This window comes from Hibiscus syriacus, unplaced genomic scaffold (assembly GCF_006381635.1).
Source record: "Hibiscus syriacus cultivar Baekdansim isolate YM2019G1 unplaced genomic scaffold, ASM638163v2 tig00004040_pilon, whole genome shotgun sequence".
NCBI classification, from domain to species: domain Eukaryota; kingdom Viridiplantae; phylum Streptophyta; class Magnoliopsida; order Malvales; family Malvaceae; genus Hibiscus; species Hibiscus syriacus.
Genome location: NW_024061994.1, coordinates 37,016 through 53,501, shown reverse-complemented (window position 1 = coordinate 53,501; position 16,486 = coordinate 37,016). Strand labels below are relative to the sequence as shown.

The window sequence follows — 16,486 nt, the reverse complement described above, 5'->3', positions numbered from 1 at the left end:
AATTTTTGTCTAATCCATGGATGGATCTCTTGAAGTCTAGATTTGGTGATTCTTCCATAAAATCAAAAATTACAAGAGTGGCTAGTATAGTACGTTGTGTTTTATGGTTAGACCTTAACCGTTTAATCCCTTAAATATGGAGGCTTAACCAACCAAGTTCCGAAACTTCAGTTCAACTCTTGTCGAAGACATCAAATAATGTCGGATTGATAACCTGGTTTCATTGTGTTTCATCTTGCAAACACAGGCATAGAACAGGCCTTAAATCCTAATTATGAGGAAACGTGTAGGGCAGTAATTAACCTAAAGACTCGTATTAGCTAGTGGAGATGTTAATTTTTATATATATCTTGTTGGTCTCCACTCTATAGCATTTCATCCATATGATGTGTCAAGTCTTCATCATCATCATCATCATCATCTAGCCATGATAAATAATATTTTAAATGGGCCATGATTGTTGTTTGTTCCACAATGGTTAATTATGATAAGCTGCAATTTGCAAAAGGCATTAGACGTTAGGGATACAGGGCCATGTGATTCCTCACTACATATGTCTCTGAAAGCGTTCTTTCTTCACCACTCGAGACTATTGACCCACAAAGCATTTTACTCTATAAATACCAAATTCTAACGGATAGCCACCTCGTGCCAATTGCAGCATTTCCTCGTCCACACTACTTGTTAAAGAACAATCTCAAATTATGGTGTTTTGGTTGCCGAGAATTGTAAATGCTAAGACGAGTCCGAAACAGAGCCTTTCGTCCTCAGAGATGACAGTGGTGCCTAAAGGCCACTTTGTTGTTTATGTTGGAGAAGTCAAAAAGAAGAGATTCGTTGTACCGATTTCGTTCCTCAAGCATCCTTCCTTCCAAAATTTATTGAGTCAAGCAGAAGAAGAGTTCGGATTCAATCATCCTTTGGGTGCGTTGGTGATTCCCTGCAGCGAAGAAGCTTTCCTTGATCTCACTTGCTGTCTGCAAAGATCATGATAGTTGATATTAAAATGGCTAACTTAGCAGAGAATAACAATGTAGCATAAAAGCAAGTGTAAATGGTGAACTTGATTACTTTTTGTAAGGACTTTGTAAATGAGAAAATTCCTTTTATCAGACATTCTTGCCATTGTTATTTTGCTTTGATCTATGGTACCCCTGAAGAATATACCATATCCTACAATAGAATATGCACTTTATTTGAGGACTCCTCTCTCAACAACAAAGCCTAAAAGCCTTCAAAGGACTTTCATTGAGAGAAGAAATAGGTAAGGGGTAAGGGTCCCCTTGCCTAATCCCTCTCCCTCCTTGGAAGTACCCTATTAAACCTATGTTGGTGGTTCACCCTGATGATTATATACTGACCTTTAATATTGATGTCTAGGATGATAATGGTTATTCGTAGGTTGACTGACCGTATTCGTAGGATGATTTATATACATACCCTCAGTATCGACTCGAATGGAATCAATAACAAATATTATTTTGCTTCAAAATGTTTCACCTATATGATCTGCTAGATAAAGTTGTTATCAAAACTAACAAGCGATGATTCAATGATAGTGTTTGATTTCAAGTGGATCATCATTGTTGGTTTCATTGAATGGTAAGGCATTGTAGATTGCGACAGAAAGACTATATGGTGGGGTTAATTTGTCAATAACTATATCATTTTGAATGCGATGCCATGTGATTCCACATAGCAATTATGTCTTTAAAGATCTTCCTTGGGGGCTTTCTCTTCACCACACAATCAACATGATTACTAATAAGGCATTTGGTCTTTCACAAATACAAATTCTAATGGATAGCCACCTTCTGCCAATTACTTGCAGCATTTCCTCATCCACACTACTAGTCACACAACAATCTCGAATTATAGTTTTCGGTTGCCGAGAATTGTGAATGCTAAGACGAGCCCGAAACGGAGCCTTTCGTTCTCCTCAGAGAGGACAGTGATGCCTAAAGGCCACTTCGCTGTTTACTTCGGAGAAGCCGAAAAGAAGAGATCCGTCATGCCGATTTCATCAGAAAATGGGGTAGGGAGAATTGAGTGAGGGGAGAAGTCAGTTGTCTCATCTGCTTAATGATTTCATCATATGCTAAGTTTATGATGCATATATTTAGCAATTGATTTAGAAAAACCTCTAATGTATTCTCAATATGACCATTTGATTCAGTTACTGAAAAGGTGTTCTCCATCAGTATGTAGTCTCTTCCAACACCCCACATTGTCAAATTGGTATGCCGTTTGACCTAGTGAGCAACTCAGTCTCTCATCTGAGTAATAAGTATTAGAATCTATAAAGTAATTTATAGCCCCGAAAAATAAAGGCCTATTAGCTCATTTGGTTAGAGCGTCGTGCTAATAACGCGAAGGTGGCAGGTTAAAGACCTGCATGGGCCATGCATTTTCCTGCTACCCTTTAAAGAAAATGATGCCGTTTTGAACTTTGTTTAATGGTACTTTTTATATTGGAATAAGCCCTTCAATTTTGTCACTTTCCTTAGAAAAGCTCATAACACTTTTTGTACGTTCAAGTAAACCTATGAAATATAGTTGATACCCAAATAAGCCCCTTAAACTTTACCATTTCATTTAAATCCTTTGTACACTTTTTTTAGTCCAAATAAGCCCTTATAGCCTTTATTAGTCCAAAATAATCCCTTATACGCTTTATTAGTCCAAAATAAGACCTTATAGATTTTAATTGATAAACAAATACGCTCTTGTACACTTTAATTAATAACCAAATAAGCCCTTATACACTTTAATTGATATCCAAATGAGCCCTTACACACTTTAATTGATAACCAAATGAGCCCTTAATATATTTTGTAAAAAGTAAGCTATTTGGATTTGAAAAATATGAAATAATGTTCAAAGGCTTATTTGGATGTGAAAAGTATATAATGAATTATATAAAGTTGGATATATTGTCGACTCCACCACGAATTGTTGCTATCCAATTAAACCCAATCCCCTCCCATCCACACGTGTGTCCGTGTCCATCTAACGGCTCAAACTCACTCTGTCGCACCAAGCCAACCACATCTCCGCCGTCCAAACTATAACCAAAGTCCCTAACCCCTTTACCTTGGAATATCAAAAAGTAGAAAGGATCCGGCAACCGGAACCAATCGTATCCGAGACAACAACGACACCGAGAGTCCTCACCATAATCTCCTCAGTCTTACAAAAGCTAGTGGCCCGAAACGACCGGCTCGTCGAGGTCCTTGTTAAAAGTCCAAAGGTTGGCAACCAACTTTGAAAATGGTTTTCAAAGTTTGATAAATGTTTCTTTGAAAATGGTTTTCAAAGTTTGGTAAAGTTTGGTAGATGTTTGTTGAAAATAGGAATGGGTAAATTCACTTTAGTCATTGCACTGTAGGGTATTTTCAAAGATTAGTCCCTAAGTTTCAACTATAAATACCTAGCTCATTTAGCTTCAATATCATCCCAAAATCCCAAAAAAATCATTTCTTTCTCCCAATACTAGAGAGCTTTCTTGTGAGTAGTGAGTGTTTTGTAAATACCTGTAAATTTTCTCTCTTAGTAAAAGATCTGCAGCAATCCGGAGACGTAAGCAAATTGGTTGAACTCCGTTATCAATTTCGGGTATTATTTTTCCGCTTTTATTTCGCATTCTCACTAATCTGGTTATAGGGAAATTACTTGTTTACTCGTTTATTTCCCAACAACTGGCATCAGAGCTTTTGGTTGTGAATTTTGTCAATTTTTTTGCGAGGTTACTATTCATTACTATTCACGTGAATAGTGAATTTTGTGAATAGTAAAAATTTTGTCGGCGATACGAGTTTGTCGACGGAGGTGTTCTTATACACGGTGGTTCGCAAGAATTGTCAGAAACGATCCAAACGAAACCAGTTTCGAGTGGGAGCGATGGCTGTAGACGAAGGGAATGTGAAAATTGAAAAGTTCGATGGTGCGGACTTTGGCTTTTGGAAGATGCAGATCGAAGATTTTTTGTACCAGAAAAATCTATATCAACCTCTCTCAGGAAAGCAACCAGAGAGCATGAAGAATGAAGACTGGGCTCTTCTCGACAGACAAGCCCTCGGAGTTATCCGACTGACGTTATCCCGCAATGTTGCTTTCAACATAGCAAAGGAAAAGACCACGACGGGTCTTATGGCGGCTCTCTCCAGTATGTATGAGAAGCCATCAGCCTCAAACAAAGTGCATTTGATGAGGCGATTATTCAATTTGCGGATGACGGAAGGGGCATCGATGGCACAACACCTAAATGAACTCAACACAATCACAACTCAGTTGAGTTCAGTGGAAATTGAATTCGATGATGAAGTTCGAGCTTTAATTCTCTTATCATCTCTACCAGACAGTTGGAATGCTACTGTTACAGCAGTTAGCAGCTCATCGGGAAATAATAAATTGAAATTCGACGATGTTCGGGATCTGGTACTGAGCGAAGGAATTTGACGGAGAGAATCGGGTGAAACATCAACCTCCTCAGTCTTACACATGGAGTCCAGAGGGAGAACTTCAGAAAGAAATTCAAATCATGGCAGATCTAAATCCAGAACAGGAAAATCAAGAACGGGAAAGAAAGATTTTACCTGTTATAATTGTGGCAAGAAGGGTCACTTTAAAAGAGACTGTCGAGCACTGAAGAAAGATACCGGTGCATAGGAATCTGCCAACATGACAGAGGAGACATGTGATGCCATGATTCTAAGAGTCAACACTCCGATTGAATCATGGATCTTGGATTCAGGGGCATCTTTCCACTCGGACCCCATGCCAAGAAGTCATGGAGAACTATGTCAGTGGTGATTTTGGGAAGGTTCATCTAGCCGATGATGAAACCTTGAAGATCATCGGAAAAAGAGATATCCGATTAAAGTTGCAAAACCAGACCACCTGGAAGCTGACAGGAGTGAGACATATTCCTGGCCTCAAAAGGAATTTGATTTATGTAGGACAGCTTGATGGAGAAGGATATAGTACAACCTTTTCAGGCTGTGAATGGAAGATTATCAAAGGAGTACTCGTCATTGCTCGTGGTAAGAAAACTGGTACTCTCTATATAACCTCAAATTTAGAGAATATCATTGCAGTAGCAGATGCTGATGGAAAATCAAACCTATGGCACCAAAGGCTTGGTCATATGAGCGAGAAAGGGATGAAGACACTTTTTTCAAATGGGAAGTTGTCGGATCTAAAAAATGTAGATGTCGGACTATGCGAGGATTGCATATATTTGGCAAACAAAAGAAAGTCAGCTTTGCAAAGATTGGTAAGACACCCAAGGCTGAAAAGTTAGAGTTGGTCCATACTGATGTATGGGGATCATCTCCAGTTCCATCTCTTGCATGCTCATTATATTATGTCACCTTCATCGATGATTCTACAAGAAAGGTATAGGTTTATTTTCTGAAGAAGAAATCAGAAGTCTTTGATACCTTCAGAAAATGGAAGGTCATGGTGGAAAATGAGACTGGTTTGAAAGTCAAGCGGTTGAGGTCTGACAATGGAGGAGAGTACAAAAATAGAAGATTCAGAGATTTCTGCGCAAACAATGGGATCAAGATGGAGATACCAGTTCCCATGACACCGCAGCATAATGGCGTAGCAGAGCGCATGAACAGAACTCTGAATGAACGTGCCATAAGCATGAGGATACATGTCGGATTGCCCAAATTTCTATGGGCTGAAGCTATCAACACTACAGCTTACTTGATCAATCGTGGGCCCTCAATTCCTTTGGATGTCAGAATACTAGAGGAAGTTTGAAGCAAGAAAGAAATAAACCTTTCACACTTAAGAGTGTTTGGTTGTATTTCTTATGTACACATAGACTCTGCTGAAAGAAGTAAACTTGATGCTAAGTCCAACAAATGTGCATTTGTTGGTTATGGCGGTGATGAGTTCGGTTACTGGTTTTGGGACTACGAAAATCGGAAGATCATCAGAAGCAGAGATGTCATTTTCAATGAGAATGTGATGTACAAAGACAAGTCAACCATAGAATCAAGTAGCTCCAATGTTGAAGTTGAAACAAAGGAATTTGCTGAGTTCGAGGAGATTTCTGGAAATGATGTTCAGATCAGTCCTGAAGCAGTTCAAGAAGAACCAGTCACACCAGAACTGAGACGCTCCTCCAGAATTCCTAAACCAACCCAACGATATTCTCCTTCTTTGCACTACTTATTGCTGACTGACAATGGTGAACCAGAGTGCTATGATGAAGAATTGTAAGTGGAGGATTCAGTCAAGTGGGAGTCTTCCATGAAAGATGAGATGGATTCGCTTATGTCAAATCAGACGTGAGAATTAGCTGAATTACCACCAGGCAAGAAAGTACTCCACAACAAGTGGATTTACAGGATCAAGGAAGAGCACGATGGGAGCAAACGCTACAAAGCGAGATTGGTTGTCAAAGGTTTTCAACAAAAAAAGGTATTGACTATAATGAAATTTTCTCTCCGATCGTGAAGCTGTCTACAATTAGACTGGTATTGAAAATTGTAACTGCAGAGAATTTACATCTTGAGCAGTTAGATGTAAAGATAGCTTTCCTTCATGGTGATTTGGAGGAAGAAATCTATATGAGGCAGCCAGAAGGCTTCATAGAGGCAGGCAAGAAAAACCTGGTATGCAGGTTGAAGAAGAGCTTGTATGGTTTAAAACAAGCTCCTAGACAGTGGTACAAGAAGTTCGATAGCTTCATGGGTAGCAGTGGTTTTACCAGATGCCAAGCATATCATTGTTGTTATATCAAGAGGTTCGACAATAGCTTCATTATTTTATTGTTGTACGTTGATGACATGCTCGTTGCAGGCTTAGCTATGCAAGAGATTATAAACTTGAAGAAAAAATTGTCGAAGCAGTTTGCAATGAAAGATCTGGGCGCTGCAAAGCAGATTCTTGGGATGAGGATCAAGAGAGACACAAAGTCGGGGACTTTGATGTTATCACAGGCTGAGTACATCAACAAAGTACTCTCCAGGTTCAACATGCAAGATGCTAAACCAGTAAGTACACCTTTAGGTGTTCATTTCAGACTCTCCAAAGATCAGTCACCAAAGACGGAGGAAGAACGTGCACACATGATGAAGGTGTCGTATGCCTCAGCAATTGGAAGTCTGATGTATGTCATGGTTTGTACCAGACCAGATATTTCTCATGCAGTGAGAGCTTTTTAGCAGGTACATGAATAATCCGGGCAAGGTATATTGGGAAGCAGTCAAATAGATCCTCAGATATCTGCGAGGTACCACAAACAAAGCACTTTGTTTCAAAGGAGGAGATACGATGCTGACAGGTTATGTAGATGCTGACTTAGCCGGAAATGTTGACATCAGAAGGAGCACTACAGGGTATGTCTATACTCTAGGAGGAACTGCAGTGAGTTGGGTTTGTCAACTACAGAAGATAGTTGCTCTCTTCACAACTGAAGCAGAATATGTCGCTGTTACGGAAGCCAGCAAGGAGATGGTCTGGCTCCAAAGTTTCTTGGAAGAGTTAGGCAAGAAACAAGAAAACATTGTCTTGTATTGCGACAGTCAAAGTGTTATCCATTTAGCAAAGAATCCGTCTTTTCATTCCAGGACGAAGCACATACAATTGCGATATCATTTTATTCTGTCTCTTTTGGAAGATGAGATTTTGAAAAGATTAGTGGAGCTCAAAATCCGGTAGACATGTTGACAAAGAGGGTGACCGCGGACAAACTGAAGTTGTGTTCAGCTTCAGTTGGCATGCAAGAATAACAAGACTAGAAATGCTGCTGCATCGATCGAGATGTGAAGACAGATTAAAATCAGTCTTCAAGTGTGAGATTATTAAAAAGTCCAAAGGTTGGCAACCAACTTTGAAAATGGTTTTCAAAATTTGGTAAATGTTTCTTTGAAAATGGTTTTCAAAGTTTGGTAAATGTTTCTTTGAGAAATGTTTTTCAAAGTTTGGTAGATGTTTGTTGAAAATAGGAATGGGTAAATTCACTTTAGTCATTGCACTATAGGGTATTTTCAAAGATTAGTCCCTAAGTTTCAACTATAAATACCCTAGCTCATTTAGCTTCAATATCATCCCAAAATCCCAAAAAAATCATTTCTTTCTCCCAATACTAGAGAGCTTTCTTGTGAGTAGTGAGTGTTTTGTAAACATCTGTAAACTTTCTCTCTTAGTAAAAGATCTGTAGCAGTCCGGAGACGTAAACAAATTGGCTGAACTCCGTTATCAATTTTGAGTATTATTTTTTTTCTTTTATTTCACATTCTCACTTAGGGAAATTACTTGTTTACTCGTTTATTTCCTAACAGTCCTAACCGAGCAGCCGAATGGGCTGAACTCGAACGCCACTGGACATAATACTTCGGCTCCCCTAGGGAAATGCTTGCATGCGTTTCATGGCGTTAGGGCTCCCAATATAAGCATACTGAAGTACTTGGAGAGGATTTATAAGTACACAAATTGCAGTCCTTCGTGCTTCGTGTTGGGATACGTTTATATAGACATGTTGGCACATAAACATCCGAATTCGCCCCTCGTATCATTGAATGTGCATAGATTGCTTGTTACTTGTGTCATGGTTGCTGCTAAGGTTCTTGATGATGCGTAAGTATTCTTCTTCTTCTTCTTTAAAATCTTGGTGTTTTTTAAGGAATATTTTATGGTTATTGGCAATGTTTGAGGCACTACAACAATGGGTTCTATACTCGGGTGGGAGGAGTGACCAGTGCTGAACTGAACCGGCTAGAAATGAAATTGCTTTTCCTTTTGGATTTCGGAGTGGCGGTTAGCTCTCGAGTTTTCAAGACCTATTACTTCCACTTGGACACAAGAGATGTTCATTAATGGTGCTGGTTGGGAAATCGGAATGGGATAAGCCCCATAGCCGTCGATGATATCATCGACGATATATGTTGATTTTTTCTCTATTTCTAGCCATGGGTTGACCCGGAATTCTTCCATCACTCAAGTCCCCTTACTCGTATAATTATATTTGTATGAGTTGAGTACATTTAGTCAGCTCGGTAATAAAATAGAACTGGGATGGACCGAGGGACGAGTGGGACAGTCGCCCTGAAATTTTAAAATTATTGTATATTTTAGATTTTTTTATGTATTTTCTATTGAAAATTTGTTTTCGCTGCCCTGGAATTTTATAAGTTCTAATTCACCATCTAACATAAAATTTTGTGTCAGTCCTTGAAATAGAATATTATTTTTATTAAAATATTTGAGTTCGAATAGCTACATTTACAAGATGTGTTTGTTATTAATCAATAAATTAAAAAAATCTATACTATCGTATTTTTTTAATAGAGTATACTATTTTGTAATTACTCTAGAGTATTATATTTTGTAATTACTCTAGAGTATTAAAAGGAAAAATTTGTATGTATTATGCATAATCATACTTTGATCTAAATATTTTTTAATTAAATAAAAATTGGAGTTAATTGCGTTACATATTCTCATATTATGATTATGATTCTTATTTTAAATTGAACTCTAAAATTTTGAATATTTTAATTAAATCTCCAAGTTATAACTTTCATTCTAAAGTAATCCTCAAGCTTTTGAATATTTCAATTTCATCCTAAATTATGATCCTCATTCTAAATTGGTCTCCAAACTTTTAAACATTCAATTTCGTCACAAACTATTGATTTATGCTAATCACATCCCACTAAATTTTAAGAATAATGTGGGTGGATTTTTTTTAAAAGAAATAGGGGTGTTTAAAAATTACTTTGGAATCTAGGGCATTTGCTACATTGCACATGGAACTTGTATGGAATCTTCACCCCCTTGTGATAAGTTTCAATTTTTTAATATATTTTATGGAACTCTTCAGACGAGTTCTACGTGTACTGTACCAAATGACCTAGATCCCAAAATAATTCTCAAACACCCATAGTTTTCAAAACTTTTCCCGCCCACCCCATATAACCAACAAAGCCAATCACATTCATGTTAATAAAATTGTTAGGTAATGCAATATTATTATATTTTTGAGAAAAAAAGGTTAAGTTATGGTTGAAATTGTATTTGAATGAATCTGGGGTTGATATTGGAGATTCAAAAGTTTGATGATCAATTTAGAATGAGTCATAGTTTGGGATAAAACTAAAATGTTTAGAAGTTTTAGGACTAATTTGGAATGAGAGTCTGTGTTTAGAGATGAAATTAGAGAATTCAGAAATATGAAGACTAATTTAGAATGATGGATATAGTTTGGGGATGTATGATGTAATTAACTTTAATGGTTAAGAAGGAAAGAAAATGAACAACAACAAAATATCCATAGTTGACGCAAAAAAGAAGAAATCTTTATTTACAGAGCGAAATTGGTGAATTTCTCATTTTATATATTTGAGTGATTTAATTAAATGGTGTTGAGGTGCTGAGAATCTGAAAAAAATAAGCTTCCTCTCGCTCGCAACGAGAACAGCTTTTGCTCGATCGAGCGGCGTTGTCTTTTCACTAATCCAGTTGCCATGGCGGAGCCATCTTCGTCTTTGTCGTCATCCAAGGACGAGCTGATTCAGCTCATCAAGCGTCTCGGAACTTATCTGGCCCTCAAGATGTCAAATCTCTTCTCGATCTCGTTACACAAACTGGTTCTCTCTCTCTTGAATTCTTTTCTCTCGTCTTTTTTGCGAATCCGATGCGACCTTTTTGTTGCTTGAAAACGACATTTTATTCTTACTTTTTCATAATTAGTTCTATGATTTTGGTATTTATTGGTGATTTTAGCGGAATATTGATTTTTATTTGAAAATCTGTCTACTGAAGAAAATTATAATAATGGAGAAATTAATCTTATTGCAGCTTTGAATTCTCGTATTTTAGATAAATTATTTACTTCTTCTACTGGTTTACTATATGATAATTGTTACGGACAATAAATGGTGTTGATTCGTCTCCAATGCGAGCTTCTTTCTTGACGTTATTGATTTTTGAGCTTTACTGCTATGAGAAGAATGAAAATTGCTATATTGAGGTGAAAGGCACCTCAAATCAGTTGTTGACATTACAGAAGTTACTTCAGAATGATGGTTTTAAGAAGGCATGCACTACTGTCTGCTATTGAATCAAGAAATGATTTTTTTTTTCTTTTTTTAGCTATGGGCATCCGGGGTTGTAGAGCTGCCCTTAGTTTTATCCTTCATTTTCTGTTCAATGTGTATGAAGCTATTATGTTCTTTTTAGCAATGTTTCCGAAGGTGATGTGTATGTTCTTACCATGTCCATATTGGCATCAGGATCCACGATCTGTTGGGGCTATTGCAGGGCTTGCTGTTGCAATTATCTTTACCTATAGGTTTATGAGATCACCTGCAGCACCCCCAGGAAGGCAACCAAAACGTCAAACTCCATCAACTAGTAGCTCTTCTATCAGTACCCAGTCAAATGCAACATTGACGCCGTCTGGAGTTTGTTCACCTTCAGAGGATTTAAGAGCACAAAATGTTGTTGATGAGTTCTTCCAGCCAGTAAAGGTACGACCTCTTTCTACGGCGTTTTGATATGTTTTTTACTCTCTCTCCAATTATAATTTGCGTCTCTCTTTTTCCTCTTTGCAGCCAACATTAGGGCAAATAATTAGGCAGAAACTGAGTGAAGGTAGGAAGGTAACCTACAGATACTCCTTAGTCCTTAATGGTTAATACAATGAGAAAATATTTTGTTTGTGTCCTTTTTTTTCTGGAAGTTGGATTCTTTGATATGTTCTGAGACTATGGACAGAGTTAGAAATGAGGATTTCTTTTTTTGCTCATTCAAACATATTGGTTGCTTTGTTTAGGATTTTTTGATGTGATAACCATTCTCCTTTAGCACTGATTAACAACTGGAAAGAACTTTAAATTTTTTGAAAAATTTTCAGTTTCTATGCTTGTAGTTTGGTAAATTGGCCAGGTTAACTGAGCAGCTTTTATAGTCATCTCATACAATCCCTGGATCCTCTTTGAGTGGGTTTTTGATTCTAGTATTGGATTTCATTGTCGCTATCAATTGTTTAAATGGGTCTATTTGTCAGAATAACTTGCTAAAGTAAATGTGAAAATAATACCAAGATTCAGCATATTCCATATATCCACTGTTTTCAATTAACTTGTGTTGGTCAATTTTTTAACTGAAGCTATCACGGAATATTGCTATTGTAAATCTAGAAATCTGCCTACACCTTGAATGTGCACCTGAGTCTTATGTGACATGCTTGGTTATTACCGACAGCCATTACCTGGTATTGTCATAACTAGCTGCTGTACTACTATGTGGCAGAATTTGTTGAATTGATTCTGTGCTGTTAGTTTAGCCTTTGCATACTAATACTAAGCACTGGTAACTTCTACTGAACTTTGCCAGGAGCTATATAACCTTCTAGTTTTATCATACTGCAAAAGTACGTTAGTCTCTCCGTACTAATTACCTCTAGACTTTCATGCATAAGTTTTGGGCACGTTGGTATTAATCCATATGCTGTTTTATCAAGTCATTGGTCAGGGCCTTTTTAAGGTCTTCGTCTAACTTTAATGGTGTGACAACTTATTGTTGTAGGTAACATGCCGTTTGGTTGGAGTTATCCTTGAGGAAAGCAGTCCAGAGGAGCTGCAGGTGTTAATCTTTTCTGTGAGCTTTATGTTTCTAACTTTATCTGCATATGGTTAATTTGATTTGTCTAATTTTGGATAGAAACAAGCAACAGTGAGGTCCTCTGTGTTGGATGTGCTATTGGAGATAACCAAATTTTGCGATCTTTATCTCATGGAAAGAGTTATTGATGATGAAAGTGAAGTGAGTTCAAACCTTTTTCTATTGTATTAATTTATGCTAATTTGTCAAAGCTTAAACTTCCTTAAATGTCTTCTATGATATATTAGGTGTTTGAAGGTTTTGATAGGCATATTCTTCTAATTACAAGCGAAATTTTCCTCCTTGTTTTACTTTTCTTTGTGTGTGCCCACACTCTCGAGTGTGGCATTGCAGGTGCAGTATTCCTCCTTATTTGTTTCAGGCTGTAGTATTTTCTCATAGTGGTGCTTATATTAGGCTACTTGCAGATTTTCATATCATGTGTTTTTCCTGGTGACTAACATTGTGAAAAATGTTCGTCTATAGAAAAATGTGCTTCTGGCCTTGGAAAATGCTGGAATTTTCACCTCTGGTGGTATGGTAAAGGACAAGGTCTGTAATTGTGATTTGTGATCATTTGATTGTATAGTAATTTTCTTAGATTTAGATATATCAAATCGATATGTTCCTTTTTTTTGTTGGGGGGGGGTTATGTCTGGACTGTGAAATCTGGTGTCTGCTATAAAAAATTAGAACGTAAACTAATCGATCATTCTTTCTTTGCTAATTTCAGAAATTTAGTGTTATATCCTCTTGTTTTTGGTAACATGTTTAATATTTTTACATTGCCTGAAATGAATCTGCAGGTTCTCTTTTGCAGCACAGAAAATGGACGGACATCTTTTGTTCGGCAACTAGAACCGGATTGGCATATTGACACAAATCCCGAAATACTTTCTCAGTTAGCTGTATATTTTTTTCCTGCCATAATCTCCGACATAGTTAATCAATCAGCACTCGGAATATTCTGATATTAGATTTCTGAATATATTATTGTCACGATGCTTATGTTCTGATATTAGATTCCGGAGTCATTCTCGTCACAATGCCAATGATTTTGAGAGTTCTTTTCTTCTTCTTCGCAGAGGTTCATCAAATATCAACTCCACATTTCTCCTGTCGGATCTGAAAGGACTGCAGCAAATGTCTTCAGCTCTCCATCCTTGGAGCACTTCTTCAGATGCGCTCGACTCTCTTGAACCGGTAAAAAGATGCAAATATGTTTTACCCTTTGATCTTTACGTGCGACCCTTTTCCGTTACAGCCCGTCCCGATGTTTCTTTCTCTAGGCACCCTTGTGCCGATATGTCGAGTCTTTTAGGATAACATTGTGACATAGGGTTCAACATTCAAACTTTTTTCTTTTGAACCGGATAAACTCGATGCATCAATTAATGTTTGTAATCTTGATAGTTGAAGGATATGCAATGCAATCTTAAAGAATAAATTTGTTGCTTCACCTTCACCTTTCCCTTGACATGTTTTACCGTCTTTGATTTTCTCATGAAATAATAAAGAGTACTGAAGTAAAGCCAAATAGAGGAGTATGAAGACAAACTCCCAACTCGAAAGAATCCGGAATTTAGTTTAATTGGTATGTGTATGTGTGATGACGGACTAATTCAGATCGGATACTGTAAATAGTTATTACAAAAGCGACTTTCCCAATTCGGATCTAGTATCTCATTTTAATATACCAACTCGTTATTAGTTATAAATTAATTTTACAGACTGAATTGATAAAATATGTATATTGGATTTATTGAATTTTCTGTATATGACTAGACTGATAGGGTGTACAAGTTTTTGAGATTAAAATTGTTGTTATATCATATCACGTTAGAGATTTGTTTCAATTTTAACATCAGAATGACGTGTTTGTAATAATATTTAGTTGAATAATTAAATTATATTATTTTAAGAAAATGACTTATTTATAAACAACTTAATAGTTGAATGACTTTTAATGTAGTTTATCCATGATGTTTTGAGGAGAATGATGTTATATTAAAAAAGGCTTGATACACTTTTTAGTGCTTAAAACTATACCTTAAATTATAAGTTGGTGCCTAAAGATTTTTTTTGCAAATAATAGGTGCTTAACGTTTTCTTCGTTACACTTCTAGGTGTCTACGTTACTTTTTTCAACTTTTAGATGTCTGCTGTTATATTTTATTTTATTTTATTTTTTAATAATAGAAATATTATTTTTTAAAAAGGAAAAAAAATCAACCCCCACTGCATCATCCATCTCCCTCTCATCCCCTACTGTTGACGATGAAGGGTCACCACCGATCGAGTTTTATTCGGAGGAGGATGAGGAACTCAACGGTGATGGTCGTGCAACGTACGAACAACTGTAGCCATTTAAGTCGCTTGAAAAAATAACGAAAAACATAAAAATTTGACGATATTCACGGTGTTTTTCACGACGATCGACACAATTTCACAATGGGCAGAAGACTAGGTTTTGATCGCGACGGCTAAGGGTGTTCAAATCCGGGTACCTGGGTCTTCGGGTATTTGATTTTTCGGCCATTGTACAAATCCAGATATTGTGGGTACCCAGTGACCAGGCACACCGTAATTCAAGTAATCAAGTACCCAATTTTTTTTTTATCATTTTCTAATTATTAAATTTAAAAAATAAAACTGATATTATTAAAAGATATTATATTAATTATCAAACATACAAAATTATTGGGTGGGTGGTTTTTTTTATTAGTTTAATTTAATAGATAAAATTATTAATAATTAAATATGTAATATTATAATATATAAAAAAATTAACCGGGTATTCAGGTAACCAGGTACCCAAAATTTTTTTATAGAAAAAATTGGATTTTTTAGTTCGGGTCGACGGGTCGGGTCAATCGTGTTAGGTATTTTTGAACAACCCTAGTGATGGCAAGAGTTTATGATGGTGTCAATGACAACCATATAAAATTACTCCCTCCGTCCCATAATTTGTGTCTGATATTAACTATGCACATATTTTTAGGATATATATTTGATCAAGAAAAACAACAAAATCATCCTAAAAGATGATTGATAGATTTGACAAATTCGTTTTGATAGGTGTAAAAGAATATGATATATAAGGGTAAAAAAATATAAGTGTTGTTTTTTGTTATTTTTTTAATATAACATTTTAAATAAGACAATTTTAAAAATAAAAAGAGACACATTTAGTGAGACAAATGGAGTACTACGATAGATGAAATTTTTTTCTCGGGTTTTGATGTTTGATGTTGAGTGGTTAGATACGGATAGGTCAACATATAAAATTGGGTAAATTACATATTTAGTATCTAAACTATCAGTTTTGATCCATTTTAGTACTTAAATTTTTAATTTTTTCAAAATCATACATAAGTTTAGTTTTTTATTTTATTTTAGTATCATGTTCAAAATTTAACGTTTAGTTTTTAAAGACGAGGTACTAAAACGAAACAAAACTAAATTTTAGCTATATTTTGAAAAAATTGAAAGTTTAAATATTAAAATGTACAAAAGTTGATAACTATGTATTAAATGCGTAGTTTATCCTATAAAATTTTAGAGAATATAAAATTAAATCATCAATATAAAATATATAAAAAATAATTAAATTATATAAAAATTGATTTTTTTTATAAAATGATCCCTAAGAAGTAAGAAGTTAACTATAATCTACGTGTAAACTAAGCAGAGAAACATCATTATTCTTTTTCTAAATTCTGTTTGTCGTATGACATTCAGGAAAATGAACCGCAAAGTGATGAGGAAAATCTAAAGATATTTTCGGGAGAAAAATGTTTGGAGAAAAACAAAAGTAAAAAAAATCTTATTGTTAAAAGTAAACTACAGTAACCATCAT

General features: G+C 36.0%; 2 protein-coding genes and 1 non-coding gene across 3 annotated transcripts; all 3 read left to right on the top strand.

Moving 5' to 3' along the window:
- Positions 1 to 773: 773 nt before the first annotated feature.
- On the top strand, positions 774 to 8,838 carry LOC120187300 (cyclin-U1-1-like). The gene is made up of 3 exons (XM_039191044.1): positions 774 to 975; positions 8,304 to 8,598; positions 8,676 to 8,838. The coding sequence occupies exons 1-3, from the start codon at positions 774 to 776 to the stop codon at positions 8,836 to 8,838; spliced, it is 660 nt and encodes a 219-aa protein (XP_039046975.1).
- Positions 2,330 to 2,403, top strand: TRNAI-AAU. The gene has a single exon. It is a non-coding gene; the product is annotated as a tRNA-Ile (tRNA).
- A 1,450-nt stretch (positions 8,839 to 10,288) lies between the features above and the next one.
- Positions 10,289 to 13,864, top strand: LOC120187337 (peroxisome biogenesis protein 22-like). Its single transcript, XM_039191080.1, has 8 exons — positions 10,289 to 10,610; positions 11,256 to 11,492; positions 11,577 to 11,624; positions 12,553 to 12,609; positions 12,688 to 12,789; positions 13,114 to 13,179; positions 13,434 to 13,535; positions 13,713 to 13,864. Exons 1-8 carry the CDS (start codon positions 10,488 to 10,490, stop codon positions 13,824 to 13,826), a joined length of 849 nt encoding a protein of 282 aa, XP_039047011.1. The 5' UTR covers positions 10,289 to 10,487; the 3' UTR covers positions 13,827 to 13,864.
- The last annotated feature ends 2,622 nt before the right edge of the window (positions 13,865 to 16,486 follow it).

What these genes read in the sequence shown, in the direction of transcription:
- LOC120187300 (XM_039191044.1), top strand. Translation starts at nt 774, where the DNA reads ATGACAGTGGTGCCTAAAGGCCACTTTGTTGTTTATGTTGGAGAAGTC. An exon ending in TTTCCTTGATCTCACTTGCT is followed by an intron (nt 976 to 8,303) that starts GTCTGCAAAGAT and finishes ATTTCCTAACAG; the next exon opens with TCCTAACCGAGCAGCCGAAT. An exon ending in GCTAAGGTTCTTGATGATGC is followed by an intron (nt 8,599 to 8,675) that starts GTAAGTATTCTT and finishes GCAATGTTTGAG; the next exon opens with GCACTACAACAATGGGTTCT.
- LOC120187337 (XM_039191080.1), top strand. Translation starts at nt 10,488, where the DNA reads ATGGCGGAGCCATCTTCGTCTTTGTCGTCATCCAAGGACGAGCTGATT. An exon ending in CGATCTCGTTACACAAACTG is followed by an intron (nt 10,611 to 11,255) that starts GTTCTCTCTCTC and finishes TATTGGCATCAG; the next exon opens with GATCCACGATCTGTTGGGGC. An exon ending in TTATTGATGATGAAAGTGAA is followed by an intron (nt 12,790 to 13,113) that starts GTGAGTTCAAAC and finishes GTTCGTCTATAG; the next exon opens with AAAAATGTGCTTCTGGCCTT.